The 18525-nt window shown below is 38.7% G+C and overlaps 1 protein-coding gene across 1 annotated transcript in view; it reads right to left on the reverse strand.

Moving 5' to 3' along the window:
* Positions 1-18525, reverse strand: part of LOC136874474 (anoctamin-5-like) — a 190700-nt gene that overhangs the window by 62775 nt on the left and 109400 nt on the right. Inside the window, exons 10-12 of the mRNA XM_067148135.2 lie at positions 17103-17308; positions 9407-9573; positions 8826-9043 (exon numbers count right to left, since the gene is read on the reverse strand). Coding sequence (XP_067004236.2) covers positions 8826-9043; positions 9407-9573; positions 17103-17308 — 591 coding nt within the window. The remainder of the gene's footprint in view (positions 1-8825; positions 9044-9406; positions 9574-17102; positions 17309-18525) is intronic.

The following is an 18525-nucleotide window of genomic DNA, read 5'->3' on the forward strand; positions in this document are numbered from 1 at the left end:
AATTGGAATTAGTCATATCTGATAGGTTTGCTTGAAATTTCACACATGATGGTACTAGCAAACATTTCAGTCTTTGTGTTCGCAGGCACATTAATGAACATCGTAACGAGCTCTTGATAAGTAGAGGTGGGTTAATTACTTGGCATCCAGGTTCACTTGATTTAAAACCACTGATATTTTTCCTGTAGGGTTACTTAAAGTATTTGGTGTGTTTGACGATTGTAGATGATGGAGTAACTCTCCCTGCTTGAATTGTGATTTCCTGACAAGACAGTGCATACTACACTAGGTGTTTTTATATGTTCGCAACTCAGTGCAACGACGAGCAGTGGCCCAAAGTTTGAACATTTTACACAACATGTCAACGTAGTATTCCAGCAAGTGTTAAAGATGTATTTAGTGCTACATCATTCATGACGCGTGTTACCATATGTAACTGTAACAGTATGATAGTGTTGCTTAAGAATGGAGACCTCATATGTGCAATTTTTCTAAAATATTGTTCAATTATTTCATTGTGAATATATGACCCTAGAGATTATGTAACTAAATAACCAATAGAATTGCTTAAAATAAACCAACAGTGCCATATTGTTTCTCATGTATTATGACACTTATCTAAAGCAAAGCAAAGCAAAGTCATCTCCGTACAGGCCATGAAGGCCCTTGGAGGGGTGGAAGGTAAAGGCTCCCACCATTCGTAACCTCAGCACTTGATGGGGTAGAGTGGTTAGCTTACGCCCAGATGACACTTATCTGTGGAGTGTAAACAAAATGAAGGGCAAAATTAAAATCTTAAAAGAGCAAAATTTAATTTTTTGTACTAACCAATAAGATTCATAGTGTGGGTTTACTGTAGTCACATCCTAGTTCATGAACCAGGGGCAACAACAGAGTGGTCCAGTACGTGGTCCTGAGAGTTGGGTTACCAGTTGTTATGGAATAGGAGTGGGCATCTCTGATATATTCTGAGTCATGGCCCTCCTTATGCTTAGGCGCCTAGAACTATATAATCCGCTGGTCATACCTAACCCGTTTGAGTGAGGAGAGATTCTCACTGGAACTATGAGTAAGTATGGGTGTCCTACTTCATAGAATTTACCGAGCTCAGAAATTTTAAGTAAGCCTCGGACCTATGGCAGTAATGGAGTCCCACGTATATTTGACAGATAAAGGACACCTTGGAAACAACTTGGCAGATGAAATGGAATTTGATGGGGAGCCATCAATATTAATGGGACTTATGGAATTTATGGAATAAAGAACTGTTCAAGTCAGTTAATGAATTTAGAGTAAGGGCAGATAGTGAGGAAAAGATAGGAGATTTGAAAGTGATCTTAAGAGGTGTTAAAAAGGGAAGGGTATTGCACGGAATGCTGTTTCTGTTAGGCATGTAAATGAACGAATGATGTGAATAGATTTAGCTGTTGGAGGAAATATGACGAGAATTGTCTCAGTCTATTCACCAAGTGAGGGGTGCAGATGAAGATGAAGCAGAAAAGTTTTATGAAGCATTGAGTGACATTACAGTTAGGGTCAACAGCAAGGATAGGATAGTGTTAATGTGATATTTCAATGTGAGAGTTGGAAACAGAACTGAAGGACATATGAGAAGGTGATGGGTAAAGGTGGGGAAGATATGGAAGCTAATAGGAATGGGAAGTGTATACACGACTTCTGTGATAGCATGGGATTAGCAGTTATGAATATGTTCTTCAAGCGTAAGGCTATTCATCACTACCTGTGGGAGGGTAGGGCCACCAAATCCATAATTGACTATGTCATAACTGACTTTGAATTCTGGAAATCTGTTAGGAAAGTAAGGATCTACAGGCCTAGGATAGAGAAAGTGAATCTGTCTGCAGATGAATAGAAGTAGAGAATCTCCAGCATGAAGAAATTAGACAGAAGTATATGGATATGATTTGTAAAAATCTGTCTGCAGATGAATAAATGTAAGATGATGATAAGTCAGATAGTCCTGATGTTTCAGAAATCACTGAGAAGGAAGTTAGAACTGATGCTTCACCCAGCCCTGATAAAATATCAGTCATTATCATTATCATTATCATTGTACAGTTCCAGTTTTCAGGGTACTGTTAATGAGCCTCTTCCACTTCTTCCTGTCCATATACAACTCATCATGGAGAACATCAGCCACTGTCCATCCTCTGGTAACTAGATCAAACTTGATCATGTGCATCCATCAGGATTTCATTATTATTGCTATTTTGCTTCACGTCACACCAACACAGACAGGTCTTAGTGCAACATGTCAGGTGTAAAAAACACTTGCAAGCTCTTGAAAATATGAAGTAAAGAAAGGAAAATATCCCAACTACTATGAAATGAAACTGCTTCAATCTCAAGTAACAAATCATCTTCCTTTTATGAAGAAATAGCTGGAGTACCTGTGGTTGACTGGACAGTCACTTAGCATATGCATGATTATATTTTAACCTCCTGTCATATTGTTCCCCAAATTGTGGGACACGTCAGTAGACACGCCTCACCCTGTCAGCAGCTTCTTGCGATGTACTCTCTTTCTTGCTCCTCGTGGCACTTCGCAGTTACATTTCTTTCCCCCCCCCTCATTATTGCTGATCTTGATTTGGATCTCTTCCTTCCAGTATAAAAGAAAGCCAAATATTCAATTGATATTCAAAAAATACTGACAGGTGTACAAAGCATTTGCAATCTATGGAGCTAGTTATAGGCTCTTGGGCTGTAAACGCACATGATTGCCACTGTTATTTTTCCACTGTATTGAGAAAACATATAGAACAAAATTTGTCGTGAGCTATTTTCATGTAAAACCAACCGTAAGAGAGAGACATTGAGTTTTATGCTTTATGCCCCTTCTGAAGCACCCCTTCCTGCTAAAATGTTTGGACAAATTATAGCTAAGATCCTACTTGACCTTATTCTAAACTGAAATACCAAGTTTCATTAAAATCCATCCATCTTCCCATGATGCTGTAACAGAGACAGACAGATATTAAACTGAACTTGAAATGGGACATTACAATGATGTCAGTATTCTTATCAGAATACAGTATTAATCGACTAGAATGTCACAGTTAAGAGCAATGCTGTCATATGAAATGCTCGATCAAATGAAAAATGGCACAGTTTTTCACTTTTCACTAACAGTACTACACTGGTGTTCTAAGAATGCCAAGTTTCAGAGCTAGAATGACCCAGCCATAGACAGTGATAAACACTACTCTACCATGTTCCAATAAGTGTGCACATTCCCCATTCCTATGAGCACCTCATAACAGGAATTGAATAGCTGGTATACTATGACGCAGCAGTGTGTCATGTACCAGTAGTTATCAGAACATATATGAACCATGGGAATGACATGCCAAAAAAAAAAAAAAAGTTATTTAACCCCCCTCCCCCCTCCTGCTATTTCCGCCAGTATTCAGGCAGGATGTTGTAGTAAGGTAGGTAATTCCCTCAGTTCATGCAGTATGCAGCAGCAATGCCATCTATCAGATGAGTGGCAGCAGAAGAGACAAAGTACATAACAAGGAACAATAGTCAAGGAAATATTATTGTTCATCAATTTTATGGGCTTTTGATGTTAGGCCTTCATATTTAGTTTTCATACTCTGTGATATTAGGACATCCAATCTAAAGGGAGTCCTTATTCCTCCTTCATGACTTCCTCTTCTCTTATTCTTCAAGCGATCGCTCCTTCACATTTTTTTTCTCATTTTGATAATCACGTTCACAATATTTTCCTTGTCAAGGGCTGATCACCATGCAGTTTTCAGCTTAATACAATCACGGCAAAACCCACCGCCATTACCAGATGTCCGGCTACATGGCTAAATGGTTAGCATGCTGGCCTTTGGCCACAGGGGTCCCGGGTTCGATTCCCAGCAGGGTCGGGAATTTTAATCATCATTGGTTAATTTCCCTGGCACGGGGGCTGGTTTTATGTGTTGTCTTCATCATCATTTCATTCTCATCATGACACGCAGGTCCCCTACAGGAGTCAAATGAAAAGACCTGCACCTGGCGAGCCGAACCTGTCCTGGGATCTCCCGGCACTAAAAGCCATACTCCATTTCATTTCATTACCAGATGACATGACTGAACAATATTTTCATTTAGTGAAGCTCAGCATGGAAATGGACTATACATGAACAATCTAAATTCATTCAGTGCAGCACAACTGTATAAGACATAAATGATCAAAAATTGTACTCTTGTTATGTAGTATTTCAATCAATCAATCAATCAATCAATCACTACTGATCTGCATTTAGGGCAGTCGCCCAGGTGGCAGATTCCCTATCTGTTGTTTTCCTAGCCTTTTCTTAAATGATTGCAAAGATATTGGAAATTTATTGAATATCTCCCTTGGTAAGTTATTCCAATCCCTAACTCCCCTTCCTATAAACGAATATTTGCCCCAATTTGTCCTCTTGAATTCCAACTTTATCTTCATATTGTGATCTTTCCTACTTTTAAAGACACCATCCAAACTTATTCGTCTACTGATGTCCTCCCACACCATCTCTCCACTGACAGCTCGGAACATACCACTCATAATACCAATATAAATGGTCTGTTATTGGACATTATAAATTTTACAGCTAACTCATTCCTGGTTGCCAGCATTTCGCCCTCGTGTGCCAGGCTGGGCTCATCAGTTGGTACCTAGCACACCTACCAAGACGCTGGCTAGTGCATACCGTGGAGGCCACTGCGTAGGCTAATTGTAGCCACTGGCAGTGCCAATGAACTATGAGACACTTTGTCCCATTATCAAAAATTGATGCCTGCCTGGCCATCAGATGATATAGATGTTGATTCCCATAATTAATTAAGGCCATGGCCGCTTCCTTCCAATTCCTAGGCCTTTCCTATCCCATCGTCGCTGTAAGACATATCTGTGTCGGTGCGACGTAAAGCAAATAGCAAAAAAAAAAAGTAGGAACCTGTTTCTGCCTTAAAGTACATATACATACTCTTCCATTTTTCACTAAAATTATAGTAGCCACCAATTATGCTTGTCATCATGTTATCCTTAGCTGACTTCTTTGCTAGATTAAATTTCCTAGTAACTTCCTTCAATTTCTCCTTACTTCCAGAGCCATTTCTAACTCTATTTCTTTCCAACCTGCACCTCCTTTTTAGTCTCTTTATTTTCCTGTTATAATATAGTGGATCTTTACCATTCCTTACCACCTTTGTAGGTACAAACCTATTTTCACATTCCTCAACAATTGCTTTAAACCCATCCCAGAGTCTGTTTACATTTTTATTTACCGTTTTCCACCGATCATAGTTACTTATTAAAAACTCCCTCATGCCTGTTTTATCAGCCATATGGTACTGCCTAACAGTCCTAATTTTAATCTCTTCCTTTCTTTCACATTTATTTTTAATTACCACAAAAACAGCTTCGTGATCACTAATACCATCTATTACTTCGGTTTCTCTATAGAGCTTATCGGGTTTTACCAGCACCACATCCAGAATATTTTTCCTTCTAGTTGGTTCCATCACTTTCTGAATCAGGTGCCCTTCCCATATTAACTTATTTGCCATTTGTTGGTCTTGCTTCCTGTCATTCGCATTACCTTCCCAATTGACATTTGGTAAATTGAGATCACCCGCTACGATCACGTTCCTTTCCTTATTGTTTTCCACATAGCTGATTATCTTATCAAATAATTCTGAATCAGTATCTGCGCTACCCTTTCCCGGTCTGTACACTCCAAAGACATCTAGTTGCCTATTATCTTTAGAAATGAGCCTTACACCTAGAATTTCGTGCTTGTCGTCTTTAACTTTTTCGTAGATTACAAATTCTTCTTTCACGAGAATGAATACTCCCCCTCCTACCATTTCTATCCTATCTCTACAATACACCCTCCAGTTCTGTGAGAAAATTTCTGCTTCCATTATATCATTTCTCAGCCATGATTCAACTCCTATTACAATATCTGGTAAGTATATATCTATTCTATTCCTTTCTTTACGATACTTCTACAGTTGAGCACTAACAGTTTTATGTCATCCCTACTTGATTTCCAGTTCCCTGTTCCCTTAACACCGCTCCCTAGTGCACCCTGTTTCCCTGAATGTACCTCCCTATAATCCTTCTAAACAAATTTCCTAACTTATATGTACCACTGCGGTTTAAGTGAAGGCCATCTGAGCGCAGAACCCTATCTCCTACCCACCCATTAGGATCTAGAAATTTCACTCCCGGTTTCCCACATATCCACTCCATAGTCTCATTTAAATCCCCAATTATTTATTTATTGATAGGACCACTAATAACATAGATATTTGAAAATTAAATTTTAGACCATCCCCTAAAATACAATTTCATCCAGTGTGAAAAAAATTATTTATAGCCTTACACACCAATTTTCATTAAATTCTGTTCACTCATTTTCTTGTGGTTCGGCATTGATATGGACTAAGCAATGAAAGTCTAAGTTCATGAAAATCTCTATTATCACAGCCGGTATGGTAAAACTGAATAACACATAAATGATTGGAAACTGTATTCTATATAACATACGTTATCTAGTATTTATCATTAGACCACTAATAACATAAATATTTGAGAATTAAATTTTAGTAGACCTTCCCCAATACTACCATTTTACTCAGTATTCTGTTCACACACACACACATACACACACATGACAGAAAATTAAAAATTGCATTTCCTTCTTACTGTGGACATGCCTGTTGTCAAGATATTGAAGTGCAGGGAATATACTCTACAGATCACAAGAGCTGTATAAAGCTAAAGAAAATAAGAAAAGCAGTGTTCTTAGACTACGGTAGTGGTGCATTTATAAACACTAATCACCTGATGTGACATCAAATAGTGCCTCTGTATCAAGATATAAATCTAGAATGTAATAATTATAAAGTCCTGATCCATTTCAGCTCCTTGATTAGTGAGTGAGATGACTGTATGGCAGTTAGGCTAACCATAAAAATGATTGTTGACTTTTTTGGAATAACATCTAATCTTTCACCCAAACACCTAAATGAAACCTGTGAGCTGTTAATGTCACTGTTTATTAACTATAAACAACAAATTATTACAGGATGATTCTGAGCAGTCGGCACAATCTGGAAGAGACGATCAAGAGAGGTTAAAGAACAAACAGAAGATCATAAGGACACATGTCTGGAAATGCATGGTTGTTAATCTAGAGACTATTTATTTATTCATTCATCATTCCTGTGTATGACATGTTGTCGTAAAGCCATCGTTAGATGAGGTGTTGGAAGTGACCTCCACGGGCCTCAAGGAATTTGCATACGCACTGTAGCAGAGACTGCCACACTCATTCAAATGTGGCCAGCCTGCATCCAAATGGTGTCACAGGTAGCACGAATGTGTTGCTCCAGTGTCTGTACGTCAGAGATGGGCTCTGCATTCACAACACCTTGCAGGTACCCCCACAGGTAGAAATCTAAACGGTTAAGGTCCAGCAATCAGGCAAGCAGTGCAACTAGACCTCCTCATCCAATTTGACATTGAGATTCCTCTGCGTGGTAATATGGAGTGGACTGGGTTAACCCTACGTACCACTGAAGGCAGCTCTTCTGGCGGAGGAGGCAGTTTCACCTGCAGAAAGTACAGATATGCCTTGCCTGTGAGGACTTGTGGAAGGATGCCTGACTCCATGAGTAAGTCACCAAAATTCTATGCCCACATATTGAAATTGAACTGGTACTGACGGTTTGCTGCCACCATACCATAGGGATTCTGCCATAGCCCACAGATGAATGTTGTGGAGGTTGATGATACTGCTCCTTGTGAAGGTGGCCTCATTGGTGAATAGGATGAATGAGAATAATACCAGAACAGTGATGGCCTGTTCAACAAACCAGTGACAAAACTATTTCTTCAGAGGAAAGTCTGTTGGTAATGAAATGAAATGGCATATGGCTTTTAGTGCCGGGAGTGTCCGAGGACAAGTTTGGCTCGTCAGTTGCAGGTCTTTTTGATTTGACGCCCGTAGGTGACCTGCGCATCATGATGAGAATGAAATGATGAAGAAGATGTCACATATACCTAGCCCCCGTGCCAACGAAATTAACCAATGGTGGTTAAAATCACCGACCCTGCCAGGAATCGAACCTGGGACCGCTGTGACCAAAGGCCAGCACGCTAACCATTTAGCCATGGAGCCGGACAATCTGTTGGTGATAAGCCTTGTGCACGTTGCAAGTGACACGGGAAATAGCAGTTTTCATAGAGAGTGTTTCACACGTTCGTGTGGCTTGCCTCGCGCTAGCAGGCCAACTGCCTGGTGCTGATATGGGGATCATCTCCCACAGTGCTGAACACTTATTCCTCCAAGGCCAGTGTACAAAACTGGTCCACCCACCCTTCATGGTTACCCATAAACGAGCCTGTCTCACACAAACAGCGAAACACTGTTGCAAACGTTCTATTGTATGGTGTAGATGCTGTCAGCAGGGATACTTTCCTTGGTACAGGTGTGCAGCCTCCCGCCTATGTCTGTATGTAAAGAGCACGCCGGTCTGCCCCCGATTCAAATACCAGGCCATCATTCCACTGTGCTTCACTTCATTGCACATGTCGACTCCAGGTTGAGTTGGCAACAGCTTAATGTTACTGATAAGTGAAAGCGCTGCCATCATGGGGAACAGTACCAGCCTCTAGTGAAGAATCCAGGCACATCTGGATTTATGTTCATTAGACCTATTGTGCTCTTTATCCTCTCAGGGATTGTCTCCTGCAGTGTGTTCCTATTGCTCAAAATTACCCTAGATGAAACAGAAAGAAAATGCTTACTCACCATAAACATCACCATTGATGAAGTGGCAAAGAAACGCCACATTCGACTCCAGGTGGGCAAGTATGGCTCTTTCTCTCTTGTTACTGGATTTATGCGAAATGTTTTAACTGATGTCTCAAATTCAGGTCTTGGCTCTTCATCATCTTCAGTGTTCTGCAAGTCCCATTCCCATACAATGACTGCTTGACGTCGCTTCCACAGCTCCAGGAATGTTGTTGCTTTAGTATGCAAAGAGAGGATAATTACTTTCATACTGTAAATGGTAAAGTCAAGTGGAGGGTCTAAGGTGTGACATTCCTCTGCACACCTGGGAATATTTTGATCACTTAAGTGGAAGAACAAATTACATGGAGTGAGTGTATAACAGTCACAGTTAGAACTTGAATCTCAGATCTCTGCACATAGCAACTTCTTTACTCTATCCTGCAATATGAGTTAACATTTTTGGCCTTCTTCTGAAGGCTGGTTCCCAATAATACTATTAGTCCAAAGATGAAATTCAGGCTTAAGAATATAGAACTAACAATAATATTACAAATTATCCCTGTAAAAACAGACATATAGTAACAGTTATCACTTACCCCAAAATGACATAAAGATGGCGAAGAAGACAGTTGCAGGATTATCAAATAAGTAGGTGATTCTTGAGAACAAACATGATGTCTTCAGTCGAATGAAATCACAGGCCTTGTCACACAATGGACACAATATAATGTTACCAGAGCGATGCTCATCACATATCTCTTTGCTATACAAAGAACATAATATTATTAGGTATTGTTTCTATCCATTCTACTATAGTAACATGCACTCTCTGGCCAAAAGTATATAGATACATTCTGATTTGCCATTCATTTGCATACAAAAAGTATTAACATGGTAGATACCATAAGATTTGTCCAATCTCCCACAATAAACTTTTTTTGGTCAGGTACAGAAGTTGGCATTCCAATACATCTCCATCACATTCTATGGCATAAAATTAAGAGTTTTTAGGAGGCCATGTCATTAAACCAATCCTGCAGGTTGCTTTATGGAGAGGGGCATTGCCATGTTGGAACAGAAAGGGGCATCACTAACTATTGCCACAATATGAGAAGTGCAGAATTGTCCAGAATGTTCATGTTTTTCTCAGAATTAAGTTTCCTGGTAACAGGAACTAGAGGGTCAAGTCATTAAAAAAATCCTCAAAACTTGAGGACTCCTCTATCATATTTCACAGTTAGTACACCTTAAGGAAGATGGAATTCACCAGACACAGAACAAATCCAGACCCATCTGTCAGACTTCTACAAAGTGCAGCTTGATTTGTCAGTCCAGAGACTTTTCTCCTATGTTCAGTGGTCCAAGGACACTGTAAGCATTGCTTTGCATTCTTCTTGCTAATAGTCTGATCATGAGCAGCTGCCTGGTCATGGGAATCCTCCTTTGTGCAACTATCAGCAAACAGTTTTGTTACTGGTGTTAATTCCAAAGGTTCTTTGGAACTCTGTTTTCTTCAATAATTTTGTGTGGCTATTACAGCCAGATGAAACTGTAGTAGAGCAAACCCTTTGATGCGGATGGACAGTGTTTGTTGTGTATGATAACTGTGTGTCATTGGGGTGGAGAATAGAGTAGTACATGGATGTGAGTTACAGGAGCTCTGGGGGCAGCAAAATCATTCAGTCCCCAAGCCAAGGGAATTAACTGCTTACAATGGAAATCTCATGACCCAGATGGGATTTGAAGGCCTGAAGGCCAACCCATTGATCACTCAGCAATGGAGATAGATCCCACATTATTTTGTTGCACTGTTCTCTTCAGTATTTCAGGGTACTTCTCCATCATTATGAATAGTCTGCTTACTCATGACTATCCTGTTATCATAATTACAGTACATACTTCTATTTCATGATGACAGCACATTCAATTGATTTGAGGAATCTATAGCAGAGTAAAATGACTTGTATTGACTTTCCAGAAAGGTGGTTCCCAATTACTGAGACATGCTGAAGTACACTGAGCCTTGTGGTCCATTCCATTCTGTGTTGACTGCCTTAATATACTGTCATAAGACATTCTGCTTATTTTTATACCTGTCAGGACACACACACACACACACACACGCACACGCGCGCGCGCGCGCACACACACACACACACAACCATTACAAAGTAGTGGTGTCTAGATACTTTTGACCAGGTAGTTTGTCTACAAGCCAAATGACTACTGAAAATATTAAGATCCCTCAGAGGAATAAACACATTGTAGGTACGGTAATCTTACTTTGCTTAGCTCTCATTGTACAGATATCAACCAATCATGGGCTGCCACTTATGTCATAAAATTGCCTAACATTAATAATGAATTTTAAGTCTAGCAATAACTTTTTTCTTAAGAAGCTAGCATATTTTATGAAGTAGGATACATGAAGTTATTTAGCCTTCATCAGTCACCTTTCTGGATCTTGAGCACATGCATTTGCTTACTCAGCATATTATAATTTTATGAACTTTAGCACAATTGTAAAACATGAAGTAGGCTATAAGTTCCAAATGATGGGATATTTTATGCTTTATATATTTAAAAATACAGCAAATGGGGTAGAAGTATAATGTTAAAATTTGTACTCATATTCCTTCATACATTTGACGCATCATAGTATAGTACATGTGATGCTTTAAATTGTGCTTTAGAAGCCGTAATTTATTTTTCCTGAGCCAGTTAAAGTCAAAGGACTAATGGAATTTTGTAGTCATTCAGAACAAAGATGCCATGAGAATGAAATAAGGTCATATGTACATGGCTGCTCCGGTAACCTAGATGTCATTTCTGGAGATGACAATTAGTCTTCTCACAGATATTCTAACCCACCTGCTTTCAAATCCCCTCTGGGTGTGGGCAGTAGAATACAACGACGGGTCTGGTATTTCTTCCACCTACTTCTGTTAACCTTCTAACTTTCATATTTCCTATCCAACCTTCCTTGGTCACTTCTTGTTCTTTTCTGACCCCAACAGTGTTGTTTGTGAGACTTCAGGAGTCTTTTATTTTCATGCTCTTCATGCCCTTCCCTCTCTCTTTCAGATACCTTCTATTCTTCAACGTGTCAGACCTCTTTGATTGTATTTCTGATTAGTGTTAAGAGGGGATGGTTGCCCAATTTCACTTCCTCTTAAAACAATAACCACCATCCACTTTCAATAGAGTAAATTTCACACCCAGCTGGCCCCCAATCTAGGGGTAGCAAGCCTGCCTCTTACCTGGAGATCTCTTGTTTAATTTCAGACCAAGTCAGGGAATTTTACCTGGGTCAGAGTGCTGATTCAAGGTCAACTCAGTCTATACAAGAACAATTGAGGAACTATCTGATGGTGAGATATTAGAGAATGACAGGTGAGAGGATTCATCATGCTGGCCATGCCGGCTAGCGGGCCAAGGCCTGCCAGGACTGTAAAGCCATAGGGTTTTGTTTGGAATTTCACACCACTCTAGTGTCAGAAAAAGTCTTTCAGGAGCCAACAAAAACAAGACAAAATAGATAATAAAGAATTGGAATAGAGAAGGAGAGAATCCATCAAAGAAGACAGATGGCAGTGTGTGCGAAGATGAGGGATTACTCCTTGACCATTCTGTTTCCATGTTTGTCCTTTCTGTTCCTCTCTTAGCTCATACTAACCTGTCATTGTAGTTGAGGTTTATTTGTTTTATTTATTTTTACATTCCCATACATGAAAAATTAAGATGCATGTAGAAGCTGAAACAAAAGCAATATTAACCCATAATGATGTGTTTTGTCCAATCAAATGGGCATCTTAGACTCTTCAGATCACAATAAATAATAATGAATGATGATATCCTTCTCAATGGGCATGACTGCCTAATGTAATCTTAGTCTTGAATATTCATTTTCACTGTGGACAGTACAATTAATTGTTCACTGTTATTATAGGAGTACATATACAATGACTTTGGCCTAGTCTTTTTGAGATGGCACTTCAAATCAAGACCTTGAAGACACATCTGTTGATGTTGATGATGATGGTGATGATAAAGAATTCAGAAGGAACTAGATGTTGAAAGACTGGGAGACCAGGTTGAGCATGTCAAAAGAATGAAAGCAGACAGAATTACAAGAGTAAGAGCAGAGATTTAACCCTGGAATGGTATGATACTTTAAACTTACATAATTGGCATGATGTCATATTTTTTACGATCTTGAGAAAAACTTTTTTTTTGTAAAATGGAAATGAAAAATCAAAACTTATAGAACATATTTTAATTTTATATACCTTTAAAAGCTGAAAATACATTTAATATAAAAGAAAAGTTTATTGAGGAACAATGTCAAGCATTGTCTAGTCGTCGACGTCACCTAGCAGTTAGGTCCATCTGAAATTTTAAAAAATTGAAATACACACATTTAATTTTTTTAAATGAATTGTATGTTAAAACAGAGGGCTAAATGAACAAAACATTTTGGTAATAGCTAAAAAAAAATCTTACTTGCAATGATATGATGTCTTGATGAAGCTGCATTTGATTCAGGTGCTGCAGATTTTATAGATACCCCGCGGTCCGCGCAGTACGCAGTGTTGCACTTGCTGCAGTAGTTGGTTGTCATTCTTTGCTTTTCAGCTGGGCATATTTTACAAGTTGTTCTCTTTTTATCCATCCTAGAAAGAACTGGATATGCTGCTTCTTTTTGGCCAAGAACACTGAAGACCATACTTCTTAGCTCCCTCGGAAGATTTCTGATAGTCAAGCGCTGTTCTAGCCATGGAAAAACCAACTGCTGATAGCCTACAATTGATTCAAATAAGCTGATCTTGTTATGGTTTGTTCTTTTCTAGAACTCTGTGGGAGAGGTTTGACTGTTTGAAAACTGAATTGTTTTGTAGTTGGCTTGTTTTCTGACTATTTCTTCATTTGTATGAGTAACGATTGAGTTTACCATAGTATCAGTAAAGAACAACTGAAACGCATCTAAAGTGGTTAGAACATCTTTACCTCTACCTTTAGGCTGTTGTCAGATATTCACAATATTTCTATGGGTATTTCTTGTACTTATGGTTGGAGGATTTACAGTCCAGGAATAACTGTTTTTTCCTTTGATTATTTCTGTTGTTCATTGTGCAGTCAAGCTTGCAGATCCTGAAGAACCAGTAATAGTAGTAGTAGTAGCAGCACTAGTATTACTACTATCAGGTCTTGATTCAGCAGATAGAGTTGTAACAGATTTTGTCCCACAACTACCAGAGGGACCAGGGGTGTCAAGAACTTGTGTAGTAGTGCTGTGTGGGCCAACCACTCCTGATGTGTACATTGAATTCTTTTCATTTGTTGAATGGCCACAACATTTTCTCTTCAATTGTTCATGAAATTCATCATCTGAGGATGAAGGTATATAGTCGCCACTTCCAGAGTATGCTAAAATATTATTTTCTGACTCACTTCCAATATCTCCTTCATCATCAGTATCAAAACTATCATCATTTAAAAGTTTGTCAATCTCCGATGGTGACAAAGCCATGTTATAAAAAAAACTAGTAGTCGAAAAACAGCATAAAACTTGACAAAAACAAATAAAAAGATGTACTTAATATAGCCTATGGCACTAATTTTCAACACACTAAGTCAAAAAAAACAATGAATATTTGATATAACAATTAAACTTAAACTGAAAGACAACACTACATAAAATAGTTTCACCATTGGTATGATATCGTAACATTCACGAACTGACATGAAGGACTAAAAAAAACGAAAGCTTCCAGCATGACAGTTGCACGTGCAATGACTTAGTGAGTTGTAGGGAAGACATTGGGAGGGCCGGAACAGTCCGCATAGAAACCTGTTCTATGCAATCAAATGTGTGATACGTTTCATAAAAATTATGACATCATACCATTCCAGGGTTAACAGAAAGAGACCTAGGGGATTACCGAGGAAGAGTTAGGAAGACCAGATTAAGGAGTTTATTGGAAGACAACAAATGGAGTTTGAAAACATGTACAAAGAAGAGTGGTGGAAGGAGAGGACAAAATGGAGGTCAGTGATCCAGTGCCTGACCCAGAAGCTTCATGGACAAGATGGATTATTGTTGTTTTTGTTGTTATAATAGTTTTATGTCTCACTAACCTTTTGGTTTTTGGAGATGCTGAGAAGCTGAAATTTGGTCTCACAGGAGCTAATATACATGCCAGTAAATCTACCTACACAAAGCTGGTGTATTTTGAGCACCTTCAAATATCACTATTTCAGGTTAGAACCTTCCTTCTCAAATTATCTTCGAAATATTTTCAAGCAAACAAACAAACAAACATTAGTGCTTTTTCCTGCCAAGATGACTACTGCCCAGTCAGATGGCCTGAGGATACTGGAGTGCCACATGGTCAGCATCATGACCACCTCAGCCATATTTCTTGGCTCTCTAGACCAGGTCTTCTACTCTCGGACCAGACAGCTCCTCAGTTGGTCTCACAAGACTAAGTGAACCCCCTTCCAGCCCTCAGCCCATACTTAAAATCCCTGGACTGGCCAGGAACTACACTATGAGGCTGGCTTATAAGTGTATATATAGTACAGATGTAGTTAAAAATTGTAAACTATTTTTGTTCTGCAAAAGAAAACCATGTTAAAATGTTACTAGATTAACATTGTACAACTACTATGGTTACCAGATGTCCAGAAAATCCTGTATCTGCCTTGCAATTTAACCTTTGAGAGGATTTCTTAAAATTCCTAAATATCTTCCTTTCATAGAAATTCAAAACATAGTGGTTTAAAAAAATGTAATTTCCTGTCACAAAAGAAGGAAACAATATGTAATTGTTCTTGAAGATGAAATAAAGTTTTCCACAGGGTATTGTGGTTACAGGTGACCAGCTTGTAATTTGAACCAATTTCTTTAATGAAACACTCAAGCCTTGAAATGGCATCATCTATGATAAGTGGGTGAGATATATTAGTGCTAACAAGCACAGAAGTTGCCATTCTGAGTATTTTCTTACTATTCTGCACATAATGCAATTGCAGACCAGGAATTTTCATTGATTTCCATTTTAGGGACATTTGAGAAAAAAACTTTGTCAAGGGTACACATTTAGTTAAATATAACTTCAAACACTTAAACTGCTCTTATTTTTATTAATATATTTTAAACAGGCCAGACATATTCCAAGAAATCATTTCATCCCTTAAACATGAATGATGTTTCACAGTAAAAATAGGACAGATTTTGACTTCCTGCATTCAATATGAGAATAACATGCATTAAATACGGCTTGGTATAAAATATTTTATTTATTTATTTATTTATTTATTTATTTATCTCATTTTGAGTCTAATAAGCATTTTTGTCTCAGCTTTTATGTCTTAAATGTTTATTTTTATTTATTGTGGGTCTGCCTGGTGGCCATGATCATTAAGGCATCAAGTCTATGTGATCTGACATCGCAGTTAGCCGATTTGAGTCCTATTGGTCGAAAATATGTCATCATCACAATATAGGCTGGCAGGGTAAGAAAGGTGGTGGTATACAATTTCTAATCATTAGATTGTTTGCCAAAAGTCGGATTTGATTCCGAACTTCTCCACAGTGTTCTTATGAAGTGAGGTCAATGATGCTCTTGATGGTGATTCGTCTGTTGGATGGAGATGTTAAGCCTTGAGCAGACCCCTTGTTGTTGTTATTTGACAGGAATAGGCTATGTGCCAGAATCAGGTTGCATCCTCTCCCTTCCTGCTATCATATATCATGTCATTCATTTCATCTCATTAGCCTCTCTGATGAGGTTGACATCAGGAAGAGCATCCGGTCATAAAAACATGCTAGGAAATTTAATATATCTGCTTAACTAACACCACAGAGAAATGGGACAAGGGTTGGACTGACTGGTGTTTGACTGACTATTTTTTTTTTTCTCCACATTCTCATTGTTCTATCTTATGTACGATATGCATGAAAGATTTAAATAGAAGGTTTGTCCAGAGTAGTCTACAATTCAACAAAAGTTATTTTTAACTTACAGTCATTCACTGCGCATGACTAAAATAATTTCAGTCCAAATATCAGAACACATGTTCCTTCAGTAGGAAAATGTATGACAGAAGATCCACAATATTTCATTTCACTGTTGTTCCTTTCTCTCCGAGCTTCTCAATTTTCTCAGTGAGATATTAACAAGTACATAAGACAATGTCTTGGAAGAAATACAACCTCTAGACAAATACTTAGATAATGCTCATACAAGATTGTTATGTGTAGAGTGTGAGATACCTTGACAAAATTACCTTGGCATATTTTGATCAGAGTCAATAGTCACTACTCCATAGAAGAAGCACAGGAAGCCAACAATTGCAGGTGCAATGAGCATCTGGGTATAGAAGCCAAGCCAGGCATAGTAGAGGCCAATTTTATCACCAAAATATTTTCTGACAAGCCATAAGGGTTGTTTCTTATACCAGCATGCAAGTCTAGCCCATTCAAGATAGAGAAGCTGAAAAAACAAATTCAATGATTAAAATATACATACGAGGGGTGTTCAATATATAATGCAATACATTTTATTTCTCGGCCAATTTCAGTTTTAAAAAAAATGGAATTTTGTTTGGGACATCTTTGAATATTCCTGCTACTAGGCGAGTTGGCCATGCGGTTAGAGCGCACAGCTGTGAGCTTGCATCCGTGAAATAGTGGGTTCGAATCCCACTGTCGGCAGCCCTGAAGATGGTTTTCCATGGTTTCCCATTTTCACACCAGGCAAATGCTGGGGATGTACCTTAATTAAGGCCATAGCCACTTCCTTTCCATTCCTAGGCCTTTCCTATCCCATCGTCGCCACAAGACCTATCTGTGTTGGTGCGACGTAAAGCAAAATAGCAAAACATACATATATATTCCTGCTTGGTCTCGTAGAGTTTCATTAATTTCTGATTGGTGGCAGCGCTATAACTAGCCTTCAAAATAGCGTCTGTAATGGAGGTGCGAACCAAACAGAGAGCAGTTATTGAGTTTCTTTTGGTGGAAAACCAGGGCATCACAGATATTCATAGGTGCTTGCAGAATGTCTATGGAGACCTGTCAGTGAACAAAAGCAAGCATGGTGAGCATTCTGCATAATAATGCAAGACCTCACACAAGTATGCACACCTGATAGGAGCTCACAAAACTTCAGTGGAATGTTCTTCCTCACCCACTCTACAGCCCGAATCTCATGCCTGCTGACTTCCATCTGACTGGTCCAATGAAGTATGCACACCACAGGAAACACTACTTGGATGATGGGGAAGTTATCAATGCAGCATGAAGTTGGTTCTGATACTGACCAGTTGAGTGGTACCATGAAGGCATACAGCCTTCACATTATGGTGGTGTAAGGTCATAGCACTGAACGGATATAATCTTGTAAAGTAGGGTATTGTAGCAGAAGGATTGGGGAATAACATGGTGTATTTGAATCCTCAATAAAATCAACCTGCTTTTAGAAAAAATGTGTTGCATTATAATTATATTGAACTCCCTTCGTACATACATACATACATAACAAATTCAATGCTACTGCTACTACAACCATATGGCCTCAATTTAGACCTACATTTTTTATAAAAGGCTTACCCACTCCTTTGCTGGACAATGTATTGCAATATAAGAATGATGTATTGTCGTGTCTGCTAAGGAGTTCTCTCACTGGCTACAGGGAGCAGTGGTATAATG

Source organism: Anabrus simplex, chromosome 1, assembly GCF_040414725.1.
Source record: "Anabrus simplex isolate iqAnaSimp1 chromosome 1, ASM4041472v1, whole genome shotgun sequence".
NCBI classification, from domain to species: Eukaryota; Metazoa; Arthropoda; class Insecta; order Orthoptera; family Tettigoniidae; genus Anabrus; species Anabrus simplex.